General features: G+C 36.8%; 2 protein-coding genes and 1 long non-coding RNA gene across 51 annotated transcripts; 1 reads left to right on the forward strand and 2 right to left on the reverse strand.

The window, feature by feature from the left end:
- Positions 1-3,690: 3,690 nt before the first annotated feature.
- LOC110899217 lies at positions 3,691-16,280 on the reverse strand. Of its 18 annotated transcripts, XR_004875796.1 has the most exons (14): positions 15,930-16,280; positions 15,733-15,810; positions 15,425-15,563; positions 15,089-15,287; positions 14,732-14,991; positions 14,494-14,635; positions 13,817-13,918; positions 13,319-13,510; positions 12,800-12,930; positions 12,654-12,713; positions 11,671-11,816; positions 10,204-11,054; positions 10,003-10,089; positions 8,865-9,396 (listed from the first exon to the last, which is right to left on the reverse strand). XR_004875796.1 is itself a non-coding variant. In XM_035981447.1 (11 exons), exons 7-11 carry the CDS (start codon positions 12,902-12,904, stop codon positions 4,353-4,355), a joined length of 462 nt encoding a protein of 153 aa, XP_035837340.1. In that variant the 5' UTR covers positions 12,905-13,042; positions 13,319-13,510; positions 14,494-14,635; positions 14,732-15,287; positions 15,425-15,563; positions 15,733-15,810; positions 15,930-16,280; the 3' UTR covers positions 3,691-4,352. The 18 variants fall into 18 exon arrangements, 9 of the variants coding, with proteins under 9 accessions (XP_035837340.1, XP_035837339.1, XP_035837336.1 ...); XR_004875795.1 differs by lacking the exon at positions 13,817-13,918 and having other exon boundaries at positions 12,800-13,042; XR_004875791.1 differs by lacking the exons at positions 10,204-11,054; positions 15,089-15,287 and adding an exon at positions 14,114-14,317 and having other exon boundaries at positions 11,671-12,713; positions 12,800-13,042.
- LOC110899220 lies at positions 4,806-10,987 on the forward strand. 31 transcript variants are annotated; one of them, XR_004875807.1, is made up of 13 exons: positions 5,080-5,221; positions 5,390-5,539; positions 5,696-5,759; positions 6,164-6,204; positions 6,307-6,355; positions 6,469-6,833; positions 6,915-6,998; positions 7,117-7,212; positions 7,305-7,379; positions 7,664-7,738; positions 8,081-8,218; positions 9,089-9,196; positions 9,281-9,503. XR_004875807.1 is itself a non-coding variant. In XM_035981448.1 (8 exons), exons 3-8 carry the CDS (start codon positions 6,951-6,953, stop codon positions 9,134-9,136), a joined length of 396 nt encoding a protein of 131 aa, XP_035837341.1. In that variant the 5' UTR covers positions 5,080-5,221; positions 5,390-6,833; positions 6,915-6,950; the 3' UTR covers positions 9,137-9,503. The 31 variants fall into 31 exon arrangements, 2 of the variants coding, with proteins under 2 accessions (XP_035837342.1, XP_035837341.1); XR_004875809.1 differs by having other exon boundaries at positions 5,390-5,481; XR_002570017.2 differs by having other exon boundaries at positions 4,939-5,221; positions 5,390-5,481; positions 6,164-6,355.
- Positions 16,281-18,323: 2,043 nt separating the features above from the next.
- Positions 18,324-21,321, reverse strand: LOC118485380. Of its 2 annotated transcripts, none has more exons than XR_004875817.1 (2): positions 21,157-21,314; positions 18,324-19,576 (listed from the first exon to the last, which is right to left on the reverse strand). It is a non-coding gene; the product is annotated as an uncharacterized LOC118485380 (long non-coding RNA). The 2 variants fall into 2 exon arrangements; XR_004875816.1 differs by having other exon boundaries at positions 18,331-19,581; positions 21,157-21,321.
- Positions 21,322-24,265: the final 2,944 nt, after the last annotated feature.

The following is a 24,265-nucleotide window of genomic DNA, read 5'->3' on the forward strand; positions in this document are numbered from 1 at the left end:
TCTTTACAAACCGAATCTGAAGTACTTAGGACCATTTGGTTCACCATGCACATTTATTAATCCAGACGGTAAATTTGGTGCAAAAACTAATGAAGGTTTCTTTGTAGGATATGCTAGTCCGTTGAAGAGAGTTTTTGTTCCGAGTTTGGGGAAGATCATACAAGTTCAGCACGTTGACTGTCAACAGTTTACCGCTCCAACTCAACTTCCCGGAAACAGGTTGCTATTTGATTACGATAATCTTGGGAGTCATTCCATTTACCGACAGAGCCGAATGAGGTGGCACTGGCATTCTTATACCAACAATAGCAGTCTCTTTCACAAGAACAAGTGCCGAGACCGTTGGTAGTTTCCTCGCCCACCGTGGGTTCAAATGATCATGAGGCTAGTCCTAGTGGAACTGCACATGTACCCCCAGAAGAAACAGCTCCAGTATTTGACCAATCTGACGACTCAGAATCGGAAACTGATCCGATTTATGACGAGGAACCAAATATTGCGACTTCAAATGCTGTTGATCACACGGGTGATCAGAATATAACAAATTTGCAATCGGAAGTGAGCGTACCGGATACAGTCATGCCAAGAACGTTATCTTACCATCCATCAGAGCAAATCATTGGTGACCTTCAAAGCGGCGTGAAAACCCGCGAACAAATAAACAAAGGGCTTACATATTTTTACTCCTCTGTAGCACCTTTACAAGAAGAGTTCTCATTAACATGTTTTATCTCGCAGGTAAATGCAATGCAAGAAGAGCTACTACAGTTTGAAAAGCTTGGAGTGTGGAGGTTGGTTGATCTCCCGGCAGATCAGAAGTTGATCAAGACCAAGTGGGTCTTCAAATGTAAGAGAGATGATAGAGGGGTTATAGTAAGGAATAAAGCACGTTTGGTAGTCCAAGGATTTAGTCAGCAAGAAGGGATTGACTTTACTGAAGTATATGCGCCCGTTGCTCGACTTGAGGCAATCAGAATCTTCTTGGCATTCGCGTCATGGAAGGGATTCAAGGTCTACCAACTGGATGTCAAATCTGCATCCCCTCTACGGCAAAATTAAAGAAGAAGTGTATGTCGGTCAACCACCGGGTTTTACCGATCCTGTACACAAAGACAAGGTGTATCTACTCGACAAGGCGTTATACGGATTACACCAGGCCCCGAGAGCTTGGTACGAGACGCTTTCCCAGCATCTGCTGACCAACGGGTTCACCAGAGGGACTGTCGAAAGTACCCTGTTCACTAAAGAGGTTGCAGGACATCTTTTGATCGTGCAAATATATGTTGATGATATAATTTTCGGATCAACGAATGATGAGTTGTGTAAAGAGTTTGATAAGGTCATGAAAAAGAAGTTTGAAATGAGTTCAATGGGGGAGATGAAGTTCTTTCTCGGGCTTCAAGTTGAACAAATGCCCGATGGAATCTTCATACACCAGACCAAGTATGTGAATGATGTGTTGGACAAATTCAATATGTCCGAATCATCTCCCATCTCAACCCCCTGGCTACAAATCATGGCATATGTCCGGATGAAAGTGGTGAGAAAGTGGATGAAACGCTTTATCGGTCAATCATAGGATCGCTAATGTATCTTACAGCATCACGACCGGACATCATGTATCCAACATGCCTCTGCACCCGGTACCAGTCAAGTCCCAGAAAATCACACATGATGATAGTGAAGAGGATCTTACGGTATCTCAAAGGTTGCCCAAGCACCGGCTTGTGGTATCCCCGATCCGGTTACTTCTCTCTAACTGGATATTCTGACTCTGACTTCGGGTGCTGTAAGTTAAACGCTAAGTCCACAACTGCTGGTTGTCAGTTCTTCGGAACTCGGCTAATCACTTGGCAGTGTAAGAAACAAACCACAGTCGCTCTCTCGACTTGTGAGGCTGAATACGTTTCGGCTTCCAGCTGTTATTCTCAGATCCTCTGGATCCAACAGCAAATGAGGGACTATGGTTTGAAATTCTTAGACACACCAATTTTTGTGGACAATGAGGCAACCATTAATATCACTAAAAATCCGGTTCAACACTCTAAAACAAAACATATTGAGATTCGACATCATTTTATTTGTGATTGCTATGAGAAAAAATTGATTCGAATTGATTATATTCACATCGATGATCAGAGAGCTGATTTTTACACAAAAACCTTTGATAAAACAAGATTTAAGTATCTTTTAAAATTGAACAGGTTAAAGAATTTGTTTTCTAGGAGGGTGGTAGAGTGTGTGGCCGACTCGGACGGCGATCAGAAGTGATCTGCGACTAGTTGTCATGTTTTCTGTACAGTTTCTTTACTGCTTTTCATAAAACCAAAAACACAAAAATATGTTTTTGATTTTAGGGGGAGAAAGTTTATAGAAAATACAAAAAACATGATAAAATTTTAAAAATACAAAAACACTGAAAAAGACAATATGAGTTTTTGTTGTGAAAAAGAGGAAATGATAGTACATCAGTGGACTATCACAACATGCTAAAGAAATGGAAAGTCAATATGATTTTAAACAAGTCTCACTGATGATGTGCCAGTAGACTTCACACGACTAGTAGATTGAATTTGAGATATAAACCTAAATATCAATACTTGCTTATCTAGTGGGTAACATCTCTCGGATATATGGGTAACCCCAGAAATCTTGTTTGAGAGATTGCCTGATTCTGAGATACTAGGTCTTTATACTGTTTAATATCTGGGGTATTATACCTGGTCTTCTGATATTGCAGAAGCAATGGCCTAGACCTCGTATAATACTTTATGCGCTTTAAATAAGCTCTCCCTCAGCATAAAAATTGAGAAAATATCGAAAGATATAAATCAAGTGCTGTTGTAAAGAAGATCCCTAAGTGGGACACACCTAAAGTCGAGCCTTCATCTCTTTTATTGAGCGGTAGTTCATACCTGAGCTCTCAAGGTCTCGCATTAACCCGAATACAGATATCAGATCGGTATACTCACCTGTAAGACTGAATCTAGGGAATTTTGATACAGGAGTATATTCTGAGGTGGGACACGCGAATAAGTTAAGTCTTTAAAACACTAATTCGTATCTTGAATCGATTGAAACTTGTGTAGAAGTTTAAGTGGACAACAATACTGACAATCAGAAGTGAAATTGTTTAAAATTTAAAGTTAAATCAAGATCAACGGTGTTGGTGATAAGTCTCAAAAACTGATATGATCCTCTTACACAAACTCACAAAAAGATGTTTGTAAATATGTTTGTACAGTTTCCTGTTTCTTAAATCCAAAAAGATGTTATGTTTGTTTAGAAAAACTGTTGTAAAATCCAAAAAGATTTGATACTTCATCTTATTTTCGACAACAGACGTTGGAGATCTGATGATCAAAGTTCCACAGTGCTAAACATGTTGGATCATTTGGGTTGGATAAGAAAAAGTTTGAAAAAATGTTGGTAATTGCTCAAAATGTTTAAAAGTTCATTAATTTGAACTTCAAATGTTTCAAAAATTGTCAGCGAGATCAATATTTGGTCAGCTAAGGTCATTAACTTGGACTTGGCAGGCTAAACAGTTGACCAGGGTCATTAACTTGGACTTGGTTAACTGAGTGTGTTGGTAAAATCTGATTGTAAAGTGCTAGATTTCGTTGTTTGGATTCTTAATATCGTCAAATCTTTATAGTATTTTGATAGGGGGAGAGAATCAAGTAATCCTGGACAACTAAAAATGCTTTCACTGTAAAATATTTTAGCATATGTTGAAAGAGCCAGGTCATCAATCCTGGACATTCAAAATGATTTTTCTCATAAATATTTGAGATTTGCAAATGAAAGTTCCAGATTACGATCCCGATAGCTGAGTCTAAGGGGGAGTCTGAAGACGAGCTCGACGCAAGGGGGAGCTTGTAACCAGAAAGCGTTGTTGAAAAAGCCAAAACAAAGAGAAGAATTTTTCAAGTCTTTGTGAAGGATGTTTTGAAGACAGGCTGACTGAAGACTGCAGCAATATCCAAGGGGGAGTTTGTTGATACATAATGTCTATCACCTGCGTCATCAGTCTGTATCATGTCAGTTATATGTAATTGTTTGAAAAGTTAATGTTTATGTATATTAGGCCAGTTCGCACGAACTGACATGTGATAGGTCAGGTCGCACGAACTGGAGTTTCCCGTTCGTACGATGTGGATGTGTAAACTCGTGCGATCTGGAGAACCTATAAATAGATTAGTTGAGTTCTTCATTTGTAACCTTCCAGAGAATTTTTCCACGAAGTGCTATCCGATTCTCTCTGTACCAAAACGTTTATAATCAATGAAGAACATGTTTAAAGTGACTTTCTACTCTTCTACTCCTGTTCTAACACTGATTGACGGTTTCTAGTCTGATTCCGCCTTTCTTGAAACCAGATTTGACTCAGATTGACTCGTATTGGACGAATCCTCGATCCTACAATTTATCATAGATAGAACTGTCAAAATAGATAGATTGTTAATATAAGTAGACAAATATAAAAGAACACATGAGGAAATGGCGGCTCTATACTAAGAGTACCTAAAGCAAAGACTTTAGACCCTTAAGTTAAAAAGAGCTTCCAAATTAAATATATATATATCTATACTATTATAAAAAGGAGAAGTGACGTACACAAATGTAATTTTACATTGCGTCCAACTCTTAAAGAAATATGTACAACTAATCTAAGCTTGTTTTACAGGGGCAAAATTGTAAACAAACCAATATTTTAAGACACCACAAGGGTATATTTAAGACACCACAAGGGTATAATAGTAAACCTCCTCCTGCGTTAATTGTCGAAAGCTTTTCAGTTCCCATTGTACGTCTCTTCCTTCTTCGACTATTCCTCACAGGTATTACAACTTGATAGAGAGACCGATGGTTTCCCTTCGAAGGAAACATTTTGTCACTCTTTCTCTTCCAAACCTCCTGAAGAATGAAACCATCTGAGTGTAATCGAAACCATGGCAGTGTGTTCAACCATCTATCGAACAAACCCTACGCGTCATCCTCCAGCAACACGGTGGCTTTAGGGTTCTGTCGCAAGTCAGGGTTATTAGGATTCGGGCAGATGAATCTTGTGGTTCACATGTTTCACATGTTTGATTCAGGTCGAGTTGGAGTGACTTTACGGCGACAGAAACTAACATGGCGTAGTGAAGATTTCTGGCGAGGCGATTAGGGTTCCGACGAGCCCTTTCAGTGCAAGACTGCCATCGCTGTCAAAAAGGTATTCTCTTTAATTCGATTTCCGAAAGATGATAAGCCTTAAATCGATAATTTGTAGCCCTAAATCTATCTTTGTATGTTGTTAATAGTTTTATTGGTTACAATGATTTGTGAGCATTTTCGTGATTTTAGCAGGTAAGCTAGCTGATTGTTTTACTGAATCTTGTAGATCTGAACCGTTTATGTGTGTTGGTGTGTCGCTGATGATGTCGGAAGCTATAAAGTCGCTTGCTGTGCTGTTTGCAAATGCATTGCTAGGTGGTAAGGTTCAACTATTTTCAAGGTTTTTTTCTTACCAACCTCATAACTTATCATGTCGGTGAGTTTTCGGATCCCTATTCTTTGTTATTTTAGATTTGTGGTTGTTTTGATGCATATTAAGGTTGAGATGTGTGAACTGGTTGAATTATGGTTTACATCTGATGAAATACGGACAGTAAAAAAATCTCTAAATATATATTAATGTTTGTTGTAGAGTTGCGTTGTTGATTTGAACAAATACGCATGTGAAAGCTTGAAGTCGAATCATCCAGAGACAGGTGTGTGTCATTTTCTGAATCTGAGTTTTTTTTTTCTTTTTTTTAGATTTTTGTTTGTTGTGTGAAATTTGATTATTGGTGCTGGTTGAGATTTGTTGTGTGATAGATATTGTACTGATTGCAATTCGTGAGGTATTGGGTGTTCCAAGGGAAGCACTGAATTAGCGGGTCAGGGTTGGGTTGAAAATTACTACACTGGCTCATTATCTATTAAATAAAAATACTTATTTCTGAAATCGGCCCCTTCCGACCATTACCTACCTTTTAGTCAATCGGCTCATTCTGACCCGGACCCGTCTTCACCCACCATGCTACCCGCTCCGCAATTTTTGTCTGGTCTAATGTTCAGCATGGTAAAAAATATATAAAAAAGACTAAAAACTAAAATTGTATGGTTTAAACAGGTTGAATTACATCTTAAATCATTTTACTAAAAGCTAAAATTGTAAGTGCTCTATTTTCCATCTTAAAGAATGTATTGTCATATCTGCAAATGTTTTGTATCAGAACTGGTATGCTTTACTTCTACTTCCAATTTAATTACTAGGGACACTAACTTGGGTTTTGGGGTATCAGACTCCATGGCAACTTCAGAGGTATGCGGCTGTTATAGTAGCTTGTTTCTATGTTAGTTAAAGATCTAAAGGTGTTCTTTATTTCAATTGTTGTTGAAACAGTCATATTTTTGCTTTTTTTATTGTAATTTCAGATAGTTCTGTGATTAGTTTTCGAGTGACAATTTACGAGGGTCAAAATGATGAAGAAACTCATCTTTTTCAAGGGATCCACATCTAGCAATGGATCAAACAATCTAGCATCATCTCTATTAAGAGATAAACAGTTCCACTCGGAGAACTCATCGGGGGATGGGCTTCAAGGGGCCCGTAAATCCAGATCCAAAAAGGCCGCATAGGAAAATCATGATCAAAATCCAACCAGCCCGTTTCTTAGAAGGTGCTGATCGTATTCTTCTGGTGCTTTTCCTAATTCAGCACTGTTAAGAGCTCAAACCGACTCTCCTTCTAGCAGCAGTAGTAATATCTCACAAAAGCAATCTGCTTCTTGTTCTTCACAGTGAGCCATTTTGTTAACTTTATTGGCATTGTTTAATGTTACATTAGGAGTGGTTTTTAAACCTTTTATGTTGTTTCTCAGTCGAGCTCTTACCCCTGAGAGGCCTTCAAGGTCAAAATGGTTTCGGGCTCTTCCTGTAACAGCCAACTTTTATCCATTTTTGAGGTAAATTGACCCGTTTACAAGTATACGAGCGGCCATTACTACATCTATTATATGTTTGCTTTGTATTGAAAGTGAGCGAAATAAGAAGTATGCTCAACTGCTAGCTTTACATTTGCAGCAATACATCTGCAGTCTGGAGGGATCACTGGAGGGATCACTTTATTTTCGAAGAGGACGAGGAAGCGATAATCGTAGAACCATCCAAGCGCGGAAAGTGAGACCGAGAGTCCATTTTATATTTTGTCTCTTTTATTATTTATTTTCTATAAGCTTTATTAATCAAGAAATTTTATGCAAATTATGCAGGTATTGTGTTGTTTTCGACCCGTTGGACACTTGGATGGATCTTCCAACATCGACTGTTGTGTTTCCATAGGAACTGTATGACAACCGACACCCATCTAAAACCTTTGTACGCTTTTAGAAATCGATTATTTTGGCTAACTTTGACTGAGAAACCTGTTAAAATACTGACCATAATCATATCATAACCATAATCAACAATTCAACACAGTAGTTAGTTATAAAAGTTGCACAAAGGGTATTTTTGGGTCTATCCAAATCAGCCTGGCTTGTTTTGACTTGTACCAAAGAAATGACCCGTTGCAACCAGAGCCTAACTTTGACCAGTTTCGACTCATTGGTGCTTTTTTTTTTTGCTTTAGGGAGAAGAACAGAAGAAACTGGATGTTTTGTCGAATGAAGTTTTTGTGAAGGCTTTGGTCAGCACTGGCAGAACAGTGAGTGTTCATTAATATTCTTTAACTTTATATTTTAAGTGTAAATGCTTTTATATTTGGCTTGCATACTTTTGTGCAGAGGTATGCACTCTTTTTCACTTGATTAATGGAAATAACAATTTATTTAGGAATATGTTCTGTTATATGTTCTTATGGTCCTAAGAATAAGGAGCCTTTAGCCATGAATTTCTGGCCTCATTATAATTACTGACTTAATTATTAAAATCCTGAAAATGGTATGATGCTTTCTTTTGAGGTATTATTTTTAGAATTACTGCATCCATTATTATCGTTGATGGATTATTGATTCTGTTAGTTTTATCTAATTTGTTTTTGTTGAAGGATACCTTTCAAAATTTGCTGCTATTGAGAAAAGTGAGACCATCTTATCAGAGGGTGAAGTGGCATCTCTTCTTTTTAGCTTTTGCTTAGGGTTCAACTCGAGCTTGAGCTCGAACTTAAATGAGCCGGCTCAGCTAGGTTCGTTTATTTTATCAAGCTGAAAAGTCAAAGCTCGAGCTCGGCTTGTAAAATGTCCAAGCTAACTTGAGCCAATATCTATATGTATTATAATTATATTTCTATAATTATAAAGACCGAAAGGCCTATTAAAAGTGCTATATGTATACTTTTTGTTTATTTTCCCAATTTTTATGTCATTAATTAATTAAAATTTAAATGTTAAACACTTCAACCCCTTCTCACAGTATGTTTTATTTTAATACATTTAAAATTAAAATGAATCTATATCAAAAAAATACTCGAGTCGGCTCACGAGCCGAGCCAAGTCTAGCTCGAGCTAGGCTCGTTTACAATCGGGCCTAGCTAGAGCTCGGCTCGTGAGTGAGCTGTGTTTTCATTCTGGTTGGGGTTGTTAAGAGGGTCGGAGATGTTGTGGTGTGTCCTGGGTTGGGGGTTTATGGGGTTCTCTGCTTTGCTTTAGTGAGTGTGCGTGTGTTTTGGGGTCTGAACGGTCCATCGCTGGGGTTGGGTTTATTTATAACAAAGTTGACTCATGACCTGGATCAACTGGTCGAGGAGGTGCATAAAAATGGCTATAAAGAAAACAGGTCAACTGGGTGGAATATGTCAGTAGCTGCCCAAATACATTTTTACGCATAAAACCTCCTAAATAATTTTGTTCTCAGAAAAGTTATAATGATTGAAGGGGTTTTGTTTTTTTTCATCATATTTTACATGCTAAGTATTCATAAAATTTGGGAAAAGAAGTGACTGGGATCAATACAACCCTACCTGACCTAATTCTACATCCCAAATATCACTAGGTAACCATGCTCTTTGATGAAATTCTGTTGTATAAAAGTAAAATGAATCGGGTCCACCTTGCAGGGTCAAGAAGTTATTGAAGCCCATTATCTTTATGGGTCGGATTACTGACAATATTGATATCATTATTCACCCTCAGTCTATATCATACATTCCATGGTTGAGACACAGGTAAACTAATCCATCTTCATCAAATAGCCAACACATTGGATAAACCATGTTGACCTCTTTCTTTTTTATGCTGTTAATTTTCAGGATTCATCTGTTCTACCACACTTAGGATGGCCCGATATGTGTTTGCCAATTTTGTATACTTTATCATGGCCTGATAGAATACCATGCTCTGAGATCACAAGGCCTCATTTTGATTTCTGCAAGTATGTAACACATTTAGATGGATGATTGCATTTTTTATGTTGTAATATCAGTTTCCATAACTTTTGTTGATAATAAATGGGTTATACATGTATCTTAACCTTATCGCCCTGTAAATTGTACCCCCGCAGCAACGCGCGGGTTCCCCACTAGTATATATATATATCTATATATCTATCTATTCTATATACTTATACTTATATTTACTTATAAAGCATTTCCCCAAAAAATTCTTAAAACTTAAGAGGTACAAGTAGATATGCTTGGTATACAACACACAATGCATATATTAATTAGGTTTGGGGGGTAATTTTGTCTTTTTTACATCATAAGTTAATGAGGTTTATAGGTTAACTAGTGCTAATATCCGCGAATTTCGCGGTGTTGAGAAATGATATGTTTTTTATTTTTTGAAAAAAAAATTACATTTAAACATGAACCTTGAAATAAAAGAAACGTTCCTTTACTTAATTAGATATTAAATTACATAAAACTGAAAAAATGTAGCTCCCAATCATGAATTTCTCAACTGATTCGTGTACACATAAAAATTATTCTAAGTTTATTAATACATGGTATTTTTCTAAGCAAAATAAAGGTACCTTGGATGTGGATCACCCTTGATAGGCTTTTTGACCATACTTGTTACTAATGGCATGCACTTTGATTGACCTCTTAACCCTCTGTTTCTGATTATAAAATAAATAAAATTAAACAAATTAGTATCTTAATTATTATTATTATTATTGTATAAAAATACAACCCAATAACATATTAATTTCATAGCTAGGTATGTTATTAACCTCTTTTTTTAGCAATGACAACTACCATAACACCCACATTTCACAGTCCAATCATCACCCCTAACTGAACATCGCCTTTTTTGTTGATACGTAGCATGATCAGCTAAATGTGACGAACCAATGCACCATCTCAGCTTGCAGTTTGAGCTTTTGCCTCGAAGGAAATGGTAGTTAAAACTTAAAAGAAGGGTTTGGGCTATTTTGGGAAATGTGAAGGAAATGCTTCCCATTTGAGCTTTAATTCAAGTGAAGGCTGAAGGTTATGGTTCCCTAAAGATAAAGAGTGTTCTTAACAAAATTATATATTATCAATTTGTAACATTGTTATACTTATAGTTGTTGTAAGCTATGCATTAAAGGTTTTACATGTTATTCTTTATTGTAGGTTCTTATATTTTTTTTGTTTATTTTCTTTCAGTTATCTTTTAGTGTTTTTTTCTACATTTTCTTTTTTGTTCTTCGCAGCGGTCCCGTGCACAATGCGCACGGAAGTATAGACCTAGTTTGATTTAATTTCTTTAACTGATTGTGGTAGTTTTGGTATGGTTAAAATGGTGGAGTAGCTGACCATTTAACCTTAGCATGACCCACACCATCATCAAGTAAAGTTACAATTTTCTTGAACTTAACCGATGCATCTCCTGTTTGGACCATCAAGTTTTTGTACTGAGTTTGATCTTGTGGTTTAACCAACAGGCTGAAAATTTTATGGAAACTTTCAACAACTCTATTAGCAGCTTCAACTTCTTCCATATCTTCGCTCAAAATAAAAGATTAACAAAAAGCCAACTCAAAAAATCCAAGCACATGAGTATATATGCCGGCAAGATAGTTATATGCTTTAGCCAAACCTGAAAGAAAAATTTATATTTATGATAACGTATTAAGTTCATACTTTTGACGCAAACCCAAAGTTTTATATGGTTAAATTAAAAAATAAGTTGTAAAATGGCATAAATAATTTCCAAACAATTACAGAAGTGAGTCATGTGGTATGTACACTCAGTTTACTAAAATGCCTTAGATCGGACCCACATTTTTTATAGAAAAGTAATTGAGGTCTACTTACCAAAAGTTTTAAAATGGCATAAATTATTTACCAACAATTATATTAGTGATTCGTGGGGTATGTACACTCACTTAGATGTTTTAGACCTTTACTTATATGCTTTAGACTATACGCACATTTTTATAGCGAAGTAATCAAATTCTACTTATCAAAGGATCATGAACTTACCCCAAATTAGCATGCAGTATCAATAATAAAAAAGGATGTCAATGCTTTAAAAGTAGAATATGGGAGAAACCAAAAATGGTGCTAACACTCTAAAATTGACTTGCGAAAAATAGACATGAATATGTGAGCATGAATGTTACAAATTTTCTATAAGAACATATAAGATAAAAATGTATAGAATAAGACATGGAGCAATATACCATTATCAGAAAGTCAAAACTGAATGTTACCCGATAACTTGATGTTGAAGTAAGCATTGAGATTTATGAAGTGGCTGCTTCCAAGCAGTTTCATCATTATGTGATGGAACATCAAGCCCGTATCTTGACATATCAAAAGTCGCCACAGGTGTACCAGCTCTCACGCTTTCAAACTCCTTAGCAATCGCCAGATAAATGAGTTGATAGTATCCATTTGCAATAACAAACCCATGTCCAAACAAAATCAAGTTGTCAAGTTAGGTTCCGTCTCAATAGAGTTTGGTCACCGGTGAAAAGGGGTAATTTTTTATGGGTTGAAACGAGTCAGGTTTGACCCGATACATGGTTTGTCTAAAACTAAAGTCTTCGTATAAACAACGCGTGTATCAAATATGATTACGAAAGTAATGCATTTAAATAAAAAAATATATATATATTTCTTGGATAAATTATGTAGGATATATTTGCATTAAACATATACTCAGGGACACTTGACCATTTTTAACATTATCATTTTCTGGTTTTGAGCTGAACTTTTATTTACCCATTTACCCCGTTAGTCCTTAGACATAAAACACGAATCAACGGATAGACATAAAACACGAATCAACCGATTCATATGCGAACATGTCAAGATTGTCGCTTCTAACTCTGAATAGCGTTTATTGAAACGAAAGCCAACATAGTAGGAAGGGACAATGTATTATAGAGCATCAATTTGCTACTACGTAATCCATGGGACACCAACTCCAAGTCCAACAACCAATTTTACAACCCGGTAGCTAAAAATGATATTTTTATTAAACTATTGCATAGATATTTAAAAATCAGACCCGATAGCTATAAAATACAATCCAAACATATTATTTATTTTCCAAATACAGCATATATTAGTGGAATGCAACACACACAAGCCAGGAGAAACTGATCTCCAATATACAATATCAAATCTTACTACAACCCTAACAACTAAAGAACCTTGAAGTAAAGAGAACAAAACACTAAAAACATACCTCTCCTCCTATAGTACACGTCCCAATACACAACTTGCATCCATATGTTTGTTCCGGAACCTAAACAAACAAAAATCAAATAGCTTCACCATCAACCATATCCATAATATAGTCCCTAGATATCAGATTCACTTTCACATCATTACCTGCCCAAGAATATGAGCACTCGAATGCCAACACTTATCGCGTCCCTCATCACTATCAAAAGTGAATATCTTGAGCTGACATGACACCCACCTTCCAAACGCCATGACATGTGCTACATCACACCATCCACCTGAGAAATCAAAGCATTTGAAGACAAACTATTTGATAACTCCTTCGTTAGATCGAAATGAGTTGTTTCCCATTTCTTCCACTCCTTCACAGTCCCATAAGGCAATGTAACCCTAAAAAAACAAAAACAATAAAATAAAAAACGCACACCAACTGTTCGACGATATGCTTTGGTCATAATTTATTTTCCTATAATTACTTCCAATATAACATATAACAAAACCAATAAAAAGAAATAACATCTCTTAATATAAACAAATAAACCTCATTAATTCATTCACATTCGTATCAATTACACACCACCAATCACTTTACCTAACCTCATTAAAGTTTAATGTCACAACTCTAAATTCAATTAGATTCAATGAATCTGTAATCCAAATTGATACCTCAAAACGAAGAGCCATTGTGCAACTGTGTATCCTCTTGAAATCGAACCACTTACTACGTGCTGAACCATCAAAACCGTCAGGACGTCACCAGCGGAAACTACACCCGCAGCCGTCATGGTCACAGTGAAACCCTATTCCACTGTTGCTGTGTACCAAAATTGTCATCAACATCACCCTTAGTCGCCACCACTGTCATCAAAGAAAATTCGTTTACAACATCAAAGACTAAGAAGAAAACCTACAAACATAGATTACATTAAAATAGCATATCAGATGATATATAAACACAAATCGGCAAAAAGAACGATGAAATGAAGATGTTTATTACAAATAAATTGAAGAAGTTAACAGGAAATCAGAATCTATTATTCGACAAACATATATACTTTGGATCTTGGATTGTTTGATTGGAAAAGAAGATAAAACCCTAATCGCCGTTGCTGTGAGAATGTGAAGAATAGGGAAAGAAAATGGTCGGGTTGTGTGTTTATATACCAGTAGTCATTTGACCCGAATGTAGGTATAAATGGATCCCGCGTGACCCATCATCAAAGGGAAATGAATTGGTGTGAGTAGACACTGATGCGACTTTCAAGCCTGCCACCGATCAATTGAAAATTAAACCAATTCCCAAAACAATTAAAAGAAAATACAAAACTCCCCAAATGGCTACTCTGTTGTACAACAAAAGGTAGGGAGCAGTTGTGAAGAAAGAATAGGGTGCATTTTAGAAAGATTTTTATCACTATTAAACCCTCTTTCAGATAATAATAACAAATATACAAATTTTACATTTTTGCAAATTAGGAATATGATCTTGTTCATCGTCATCAGTAGCCGAGATAGAAACCGATATCGGCCATCTCAGCAAAGCCCCTCCCTTGCCTTTCTCTCATTATTTTCGCCCATAGACTAATGAGAAGTCTTTTCTCTCTGTTTAAACGTGAGCCCCAACTTTCGTTTTCATCGTCAGTCGCCTTCATCATTTTCGGTGCGCTTAAATAGATCAATATGGTTAGAGATAACACATGTTTAAGCAGGAGATATACAGAAAAAGCAGGAATCAACACGTGTAAAACAGCAAACTTCAAGTTTATTTAATTTAGGTCCAGATATGAAAATAAAAACAATTTACATTGTACTTTGGAAAAAAGGTAATACTTTGAGCATACCAGTAAGTTGTTTTGGAATGGCTTTGCGAATGGTGTGGGTGGATGGAGAGTTGTTGTTTCTGACATGGAGGTATTAAAGCAGAAGTGGTGGGGGCTTGAAACTCTATTGACCATCACCGGTATGCCATCTCCATAGTTGCTTCTGTGAGACAGTATTTGAAAAATAATGTTTTCCAATTGTTTTAAAACTACAAATAAACTATAAAATTGTAGAATACAGAATCATTAAAGTGCTTACATGAATCTTGGTTGCTCGTTCTTTCCGTGGTCTTCGCAAACAAACCCTTTGAAGCACCCTTTTGCGATAATCAAACTTTCGTCTTCTTTAGAATCGTCGGAATTGAATCGCCATGTGGAATCCATTTTGGAAGTGCGAGGTGATGAGAAACAGAATGGTAGAACAGTGAAGGTGAGAGAATTAGAAAGAGGCAGAGCAACAATTGTCCCAGTACCAGATCTTGCAAGGTTTTCTTTCAAAACGAAAAATCCAAGCCTAGCCTGCACATAAATGCATATGTTAGAACTACTGCAATCAAACAAAACTGTCTTATGTTGTCAAACTGAAATCGGCACATCCAAACACTATCTACTACACCATTTTCTTAGATCCCCCCACCCCGACATTAACTTGTTCCGTATCGCCAAGATCTTGCTTTACGACTTTGTAAAGAAGTAAGGAGAAGACCAAAAGATAAAACCAAAGCAAACATTCCATTTCCAAAACGCCATGAAGATTTCATAGCAGGTTGATTAGGGTTTTGACTTTTTGGTATACCAAACTCATCCACAACTCCCTGTGATATAAAAAAAAACTTATGTTACATTTGGTTTTTTTAAGTTGCATTAATCAATTTCAAAGAAAAAAATCTTCATAGTCACCAATGGTTGAGAAAGTTTAATTTAATTCAAAATGGAAGGTAGTTATACTTACTTTAATAGCTTGCTGCATAAAGAGCATTGCGATTAACAGACCAAATAATTCACCAGTTATGCTTGTGAATCTATTGATGATTGAGCAAGCACCCAAAATAGACAACACCACCAACGGAAAAGCCGTCCACACACAAACCCTGTTATCATTGAAACAATATTAATGTTTTATCTCTAACAGGTCAAACCGATATCAAAAGAATTTAAGCCTTGAAACTTTTTACGTAGTGTTTTGTCCGTTAACTTTTCTAGACATGTTGAAATTTTTTAATTGAAGTAAACAAAAAAGTTCAAAAGAATAAACCATACCTTTGAGTTGTTCCCAAATGCAAAGCATTCAATCGTCTGATGTTGGTGAAGACAAAAATCCTAAATCGATGCAGGGATCTGAATCGGAATATAAAAACCAAAAATTAAAAGAAAAAAAACCTACAACTACTGTACTTCCAAAATCGTCAACTATATGTTGAAGTAATATCTGAAATTTCAGCAAAAGATGAACTTACCAATCGAGCCCTAGCCGCTGATGATTTGGATCGGCGACGACGACATTCCAATCCAGCCACCCAACCGTCTCTCTATAGGCACAATCGAGATGATTAGCAACCATCACATCGTCGGTTTCTGCAGCGAGTTCATCAACTTGGTTAGTGGTGGCTGGAGAGAGATAGATGAGATGGTGGAGATGACGAACAGACGTCTGGAAGAAACCCTAGGGCATTGGAAGTTGGTTGTGAGTGAAGTCGGGTTATAAGTTCATCAACTTGATTAAGACGAAGATCCAAAATTCTAGATTGAAGAAAGGCAGAAACGAAACGGAGGAGAGAGCGGCTGATCAAAAACCCTAGGGTAGGTATGAACTTTTGTGTTGAAACGGGTTACAACAGCTTATATACCTAAGGCTTTTTTACCCATATTATTAAATGGATCCCGCATTGTAACACCTCGAAATTTTGTGTCCAATAATGTGTTGACACGTGTCATGAGTTTACACGTGGTATTAAATACTAAATAAAGGACTAAAGTTGGCAAACCTTGAAAGTATGTAAATTCGAGGGTTATAAATGTCAACGAAGGGTAAATATACTGTATAGTAACCCTATATGATGCTCGTACATTCAAACGAATAAATCATGGATCGTACGGAGCGAAACACGGGAGAAAGTGAGAGATTACAAGCTACAGGGGTTAATCGTGTCAACATGTTTAATTTATACCTCTGAGTGACCCTTTGACAAACCCGGGGCTTTGTAACAGTAAAATACGCTCACTAGAATACACGATATAAATTTTGCGAAGTTCCGTTTTAAAACGAGAAAGTTATGATCAAATTCGTATGCAAGGGGTTAAAAGCGTCAACAATAAAAGTTAAGGCTTTTCGGATAGTAATTAAACTAACCAAGGACTTAACAATTCGGGTAAAAGTCACGAGGCCCTTAATGGTAAATAATCGAGGGCCAAATCGCAAAGTTACCTCTTCGAAACCGAAAGGTCAGGTTAATCATTACAAAAGATTTGAAAATCTTGGAAATCAGGTCTAATGCGGGCCGCGTTAAGGTTATGGGTGAGTTAATGCGGGCCGCGAGCCACCTGCTGATTCGTTTTCTGACATTAGGATCCAGGCGGCCCGCGTAAAGGTTGCCTGATCCTAATGCGGGCCGCGTGAAGGTCCCAGATGCAGAATTCTTGGACAGATTCATTGTTTGAGCTTGTAAACGATCATTGAGACATTTATTGAAGCATGGGCGCCCTCTACATGTCCCCTAGCACCTTAGGACACCTGCTGATCATCCATGAGCAATCCTAGAGTGAGTTGTAATGATCTTGAGCCAAGTTTTTCACTATAAAAGGCATGGTAGTGTTCCATTGTGAAACACACCTCAAACCTGCCTTCTGATCATTTCTGGAGCTCTCAAGCATTCTCCTAACATCCATAATCGTGCACCAAGCTTCTGTAAGTGTGCCTAACCTTTTGTGGCTTAGTTTATGCATAGTTTAGCTTAAAAGTCAATCCATCGTAATTAACGATTGACTTTGCGATAAATCACAAATGGTCCAGTGGTTTGTCGAATCAAAGATAGTTATATGCTGGTAATCATGTGGGCTTTAAACCCCTAAAAGGGAACCCTCTGATTCCCACTCTAACTAGTCCAAATGTCGAGTCAAACGTGCTTAGAAAAAGTCAACAGAAATGCCATTTTGCGATTTAATGCATAATCAGTAATGTAGATGATATGTAACCTGTTTAGACACTCATAAAACATGATAATAAGTACATTAACTAGTCTAAGCTTGTTTGATCCGACCATTTACTGTTTTGACCCGGTTCGGAGCCGAAAGTCGCAAAAGCTTTGACTTTTGCTTTGACTTCAGTTCTGACCCGTTAAAGTTTGATTTAGATATGCCTTAGGACTCTCTTAGGACCAGGTTACATGATGGTATAACCCTCTGTGACCGGTTCGTTGTTTGTCCGAGTCTTTTACATATTTCCGTTAAATGCTTAAAAGTTACCGTAACGCCCTTTTTAATTTAAAACGAGAATTTCGGACATGTGAAAGAACCATAACCTTAGTTACTGATTTCTAAGCATTTCCCTAAAATTTCACGTCAATCCGAGGTCCAGAATAGGAGTTATGCTAAATAGCGCAAATTATGGAAACTTTAGTAATTTAATAGCACAATTAGCATAACGCCTATCTAAACCCAGATTTCGACACCAAACCTTTTATACACTGATGTAAAATAATATTTTGGGATTTTTAAAGATTTTTAATTATTTTTAACCTGCTCATAACCTGCGGTTATGGCAATGGTTCGATAAATACCGAATATACCCTTTTCGGCCATAACTTGAGTTCTACAAGGTCTTTTGACCCTGTTACACCCTAACACGTTTAACCTTAAAAATAACGCAGCGGAAAAAGAGCTTTAAAATTTTCTTCCGTATTAACAACATTTCTTTCACGAAGGATCCAAATCCTAAAAATGTTAAACGTACTATAAAAGAATTTACAACATTCATACTAAAATTTAGATTTCTAAACGTTATATACTTCAACTATGTGACCAATCTATCCGTACAATCCTTGCTCTTGACTCGATCTACGTCCGCTTCACTTCCATAGCAGCAGAAGAAGTCCGTGTAACACCTGTGGGCATCACATACAACTTAACCATTAGTCAAAGGCAACATCATATAACATTAATATCATGTAATTAAAGATTGAATAACGTTCGTCAATTTAACATTAATTCATCCAATTATTCTTTCTCATCCTCTTATTCCGGGTTCGGTTTAAGTTTCGTAAGAATCCGGTGTACTTGTTCCTGCATCACATACCAACCTCAAACGCATAATTAGTAACGTTAAAATTCTACGTATCTAAATCATGCACATGTACATGTTTACATGTATACATATGCGTCTACATACGTACATGTGCTCCTATATTTCTACATACCTACATATACTCATACGTACCTTCTTCTATACCAACCCCATATCTACATTCGCGCATGCATTACTACTTCTCTACATACATTCATATATACCTACGTATCTTCGCATACGCATAATACACATCTACATACATACATACCTTTACTTGCATACCCACGCATCTAATTACATACATACATGATTACATCTTCGCATATGTATTTACATACATACATACATAACTACATACACACATACCTACTCACATACATACATACATACTTACTTGCATCCACATATATATATACGTTCGTACCTACACACGTATGTACTTTCATATTCAAATACATAATGCTCATGCTCATACATAACTACTTACGTACATACATACACCAATACCTACATATATACATACATGCATACATAACTCCATACTTACATACATTCATAAAATGAATCATAACTACACCCGTGCATACCTTAGCTCACACGTGCATGTACTTACGTAATTTTCCTAAATGCATTCATACATACCTACTTGTCGGCCATTTTATATACATCAATCATCCCATTCAACCATAACAAGAAAACTCTATATGTATACTAAGAAGTGAATCGAAAGTCACTTACCTCGAGCGTTAGTGTTCACGCTTGTTTCCTCGCCTCTGCTTGACCCGTTAACCTTCCATTTTCGAGTCCTTGCTAATGTGATTCCTATTCTTTCATGTCATCACAATTACATTATGGTTAGCACACATGCTCATTCATACTACATTCGTTTCTTTCCATTCATACATTACTTGACTTTTTATTAACCAAATACCACATACATAAGGCATATAGACTAAAAGTCACCTTGTTCCTTATTCAAGCAACTCAATTATCATCATACGGACACATAGATTATCTACTACAGTACGCCTGACTTCTCTACTATTACAATCATATCCGAGAGGCTAACCATGCTGTACATTAACGCCAATTTTACACATAGTAACGCTTTAAACACACCTTAACAACTGTAACATTCACCCGAAGCAATATTTAGTGTTTAGTAAATTGGTGACTAGAAAATCATATGTTTTAAGTTCACAAAACACATTATTTTCATTGCCGCATTTTTTTTTTCACGCAGCAGCTGTTCGGGGTCATTTTCCCCCTTTTTAATCACCTAATCCGACTTCGACTTTCAAATAAGAATTGTAATATGCGAAACAAGCTTTCCAACGATATAAGGCTCGTTGTCTAATTCCTAATAACGAATGAGATACGACCTTTACAAGATGGCTATCTAGGGCTGTCAAAATGACGAATTTACTAACTTTTCATGCTGTTTTGACCCACTAAATCTCGTAACCAGCATCTTGTGACCAAATAAGAATTGTAACATGCGAAACAAGCTTTCCAACGATATAAGGCTCGTTGTCTAATTCCTAATAACGAATGAGATACGACCTTTACAAGATGGCTATCTAGGGCTGTCAAAATGACGAATTTACTAACTTTTCATGCTGTTTTGACCCACTAAATCTCGTAACCAGCATCTTGTGACCAAATAAGAATTGTAACATGCGAAACAAGCTTTCCAACGATATAAGGCTCGTTGTCTAATTCCTAATAACGAATGAGATACGGCCTTTACAAGATGGCTATCTAGGGCTGTCAAAATGACGAATTTACTAACTTTTCATGCTGTTTTGACCCACTAAATCTCATAACCAGCATCTTGTGACCAAATAAGAATTGTAACACGCGAAACAAGCTTTCCAACGATATAAGGCTCGTTGTCTAATTCCTAATAACGAATGAGATACGGCCTTTACAAGATGGCTATCTAGGGCTGTCAAAAGTGACGAATTTACTAACTTTTTTTACACAACTTGAATCAATTCAAGTTGCGTGTAGGCATTTTATCAAACACTTTGTGGGCGTACAACAAAAAGGCACAATGTACAAGTATTTCATGCTCATATTCTACCACTTGTTTCCAATCCTCAACAATAACACTACATCATATTTCTTTCAAATCCTACTCAATCTAACTAGTAAGAATCGATCATATAGCACGCCATACATCAAAATTATACAAGAATTGAACATGGTAATTCATTCATCTCACCATTCTTACTAGCACAAGTGGGTTTTATTCCAAAACATCAAATTGCTTAGAATCTTACATAGTTCATGTTCTACACGGTGATTCTAACACATATACATGATTAATTTCACACAATTTCATGGATTAAACCTAAACCACTTCATACAAGATCATCAAATCATAAATTGCAACTTACCTTATGATCAATATACTTAGATTAAGTTGTATCCAGTCTCATGCATTCGATTTGTGTCAAGAACCACCATTAATTTGCTGAATTTTGACCTTGATTGAACAGGTAGGGTTTCACCCTTTCTTTCCCCCTCCTGGTCGCGATACCCACCACGAACCCAACTACTGGGTTTTTAATTTTATTATGTTATTTATCAATCTTACACATTCAACCCCCATGCTATCTATTGTTGTCACCTAATAACCCTTTTCCAAGTTTTATAAACTTTCTTGATACTTTTAAACTTATCTAATTATATAAAACACTTAGACATTTTAAGAAAACAACTTTCAAGTTGTTCACTTTGGTCCCCATGTTTCGTTTTAATTAAATAAGGCTACAACCCCTCGTTTAATACCAACGATACTAATATTCAACTAGGTTAATTATTCCTAGTTAATACTCATTTACGGGTTCACTTTTACCCCTAACGGTATTTTACCCGTTCCTTTATATTAACCGGGTTTAAATTACCAAACCCGTTTTTGGGGTGTTACAGACCCGATTCCAGTTGCCACTGATTTTAAATAATAAATAAAGTATTTTGGACTTTATAAACTATTCGGGAAACTCAGATTTCCTGTAGAACTCAGAAACCTCTTTTATGATCTTTAAAAAGACCGAAATACCCCTACGGGGCATAAAATGGATTTAAACTCGTTACGGGCATTATGGAAGGTATCCCACTGATACCACAACCTCATTAAAGCATATTGACTTAGGAAAACAGTGTAGGACTCTTACGGTTACCCGTTACGCCATTTGCGCGCACGGTTCGGCTTATGTAACTAGTTTACATAAACTAGCCGAAACTGATCAAACCATATTGTTTTGACCCCAGAATCCAGAGTGTGATTATTATACCTATATAAAACAAGTCTTCAAACTTGTTGGGTCAAAATCACATTCCATTCCTGGTTTTCGCCTTTCGCGCGATTAAACCGTAACTATCCTTTGAAACTGACCGGTCTAAGCTACGGCTAAATTAAAGACCCGTTAGGATTCTAATAGGTTAATTTAAACCTTCGTTCCAGATTAGGGGACCAGTAAAAGCTATCTGCAATTTATTTCGATTAAGGATTAATACTTGCAAAGGTAAATACTTTTAACTTATTTTCCGTTGTACGGGCTTGGGTTATGGTATATAGCATACCGCTTGATCGGGCATCAAATCCTCCACAGTTAAGTGGGTAATTGAATAAATTTGATCGGCTCGTTTAAACAGTCTTGTTACTTAAAAGCCTTTGCGGGGGTTAATGACCATGTCCCGGATATCCCTGGCATCATTTTACGAAATGGCCACGACCTATGCGCGGAGTGTAGGCGTACACTCGTCAGTGCATAAATAGATCGCTGTGGTGTGTCTATTGATCTTTAACCCGGACTTGATCCGGGCTACTGAACGCATAAGGAACATGTAATTCGTTCACAAGATTATATATTTAAATAATTCTCCCAAGTTATAAAAGAGTTTGTGCCTTGTGCATTCAAATCAATTTTAATAAACATTTTTCAAAAGTGTCGGTTGAATGTATTTACCAGTGTAAACTGATGTATTTTCTCAAAAAGACTAAATGCAGGTACTATGCGTAATTGGCTGGCTATAGCTCCTTAGCATCTTAAAGAGTCTCGCAAGCTTAAGATGCCTTCGTCTGTTGAACAATACTTATATTTTTATTTGATCCCCTGTGGATACTTTTCGACTATTCGTAATACATTTGATATTACAAACAATGGTTGAAATATAATTATCTTTATGCTTCCGCTGTGCATTCATATATTGTGTGGTTTGACTATATTGTTGCCAACTACGTCACGATAATCCCCTACCGGGCCCACCGGTGAGACACGTGGAAATCGGGGTGTGACACGCATGACCCATCAGCACAGGGAAAAGGAATGGTTATCACTTTTGGCGGGAAAATGAGAAATTGAGGCCCTAGTAGGTGGACATGTGTCCCCTAGTTAAGGCTTTTATTAGACTATCCACATCAAGGATGTTTGTAGGTGACATGGAGGGTGTTCATTCCTATGTGGAGGGCATTTGTAAGAGGGATGGATTAGTGGGTGTTGTAGAGGATGACATGGAGGGTGTTCATTCTTCACAATTCTTGGGGAAGAATGGTGAAGAATGGGCTAATGGTGGGTCCTTTCTTTTTTTTTTTATAAGGTTGTTTGTGAGAAGGATATATATGTTATTGTTGTGGGTAAAAAGTGTTTGTGGGAAGAATAAGTGAAAAGCTGATGTGGCATGCTGATTAGGCTGTTTGTAGAAAGGATAGCCTTTCACTGATGCGGATAGTCTTAGATTGTATAGATTAGTATGTGGACTCATGTCATTTAAAACCTACTATTAACTATAAGTTAAATGAGAACCAACTGGGGTAGCCCAGTTGGCCACCGACACCCACCTCTTCCCAGAGGTACCGGGTTCGAGTCTTGGGAGTGACATATGTCGCCCAGGGTAAGAACTCGGCATGGGGAAGTCACCGCGGAGCTAGCTTGGTCGGGTAGCGGCTCCCGGAGTGAGATCACTCCGGCGGTTAGGAGGACCGTGCACTTAACCCCCAGCCCCCCCCAACTATAAGTTAATGAGGTTTATAGGTTAATTAGTATGTGGACTCATGTCATTAAAAACCTACAATTAAATATACCATTCAAGAAAAACTTAAAAGAAAGTAAACATTATTCCTTTCTGGATCAAGTCATCATTTTGTAGACGTTTTGTTTTTGGTGATTGAAGTCTCAAATTATTGTATCATAATTGATGAAATTAATGTAGAAACTGAAACCAGTATAATTAAAAATCAACGCCTTTTAATCTACCATTCAAGAATTTGGAAACCGAAAAGATATTAGGGTATAAGGAGTGGTTAAACAATTTAAAGTGGCAAACCAAAAAACCGACCAATGAGAGCGCGCCATGTCAATTAGGCAAAAGTGTTTAAACTTTGGTGAAAAATGTTGGCAATGGTTTAAACATTTGGTGAAGTGGTAAACTTTTTAAATAAAAAAAAGGAAAAAAGATGTGATTGGTTGAGATTGGAATGGACCCCACCCCACACCCCTCTCT

Source organism: Helianthus annuus, chromosome 13, assembly GCF_002127325.2.
Source record: "Helianthus annuus cultivar XRQ/B chromosome 13, HanXRQr2.0-SUNRISE, whole genome shotgun sequence".
Classification (NCBI taxonomy): Eukaryota; Viridiplantae; Streptophyta; class Magnoliopsida; order Asterales; family Asteraceae; genus Helianthus; species Helianthus annuus.

Bases quoted from the DNA above. Each gene is read 5' to 3' on its own strand.
- LOC110899220 (XM_035981448.1), top strand. From the start codon at position 6,951: ATGGTTTCGGGCTCTTCCTGTAACAGCCAACTTTTATCCATTTTTGAG. The intron at 6,999-7,116 runs GTAAATTGACCC...TTACATTTGCAG, and splicing joins AACTTTTATCCATTTTTGAG to CAATACATCTGCAGTCTGGA. The intron at 7,380-7,663 runs GTATGACAACCG...TTTTTGCTTTAG, and splicing joins GTTGTGTTTCCATAGGAACT to GGAGAAGAACAGAAGAAACT.
- LOC110899217 (XM_035981443.1), bottom strand. From the start codon at position 16,033: ATGGTTGCTAATCATCTCGATTGTGCCTATAGAGAGACGGTTGGGTGG. The intron at 15,564-15,732 runs GTATGGTTTATT...CAATGATAACAG, and splicing joins CATTTGGGAACAACTCAAAG to GGTTTGTGTGTGGACGGCTT. The intron at 14,992-15,424 runs GTAAGTATAACT...ATTTATGTGCAG, and splicing joins TTATGCAGCAAGCTATTAAA to GCTAGGCTTGGATTTTTCGT.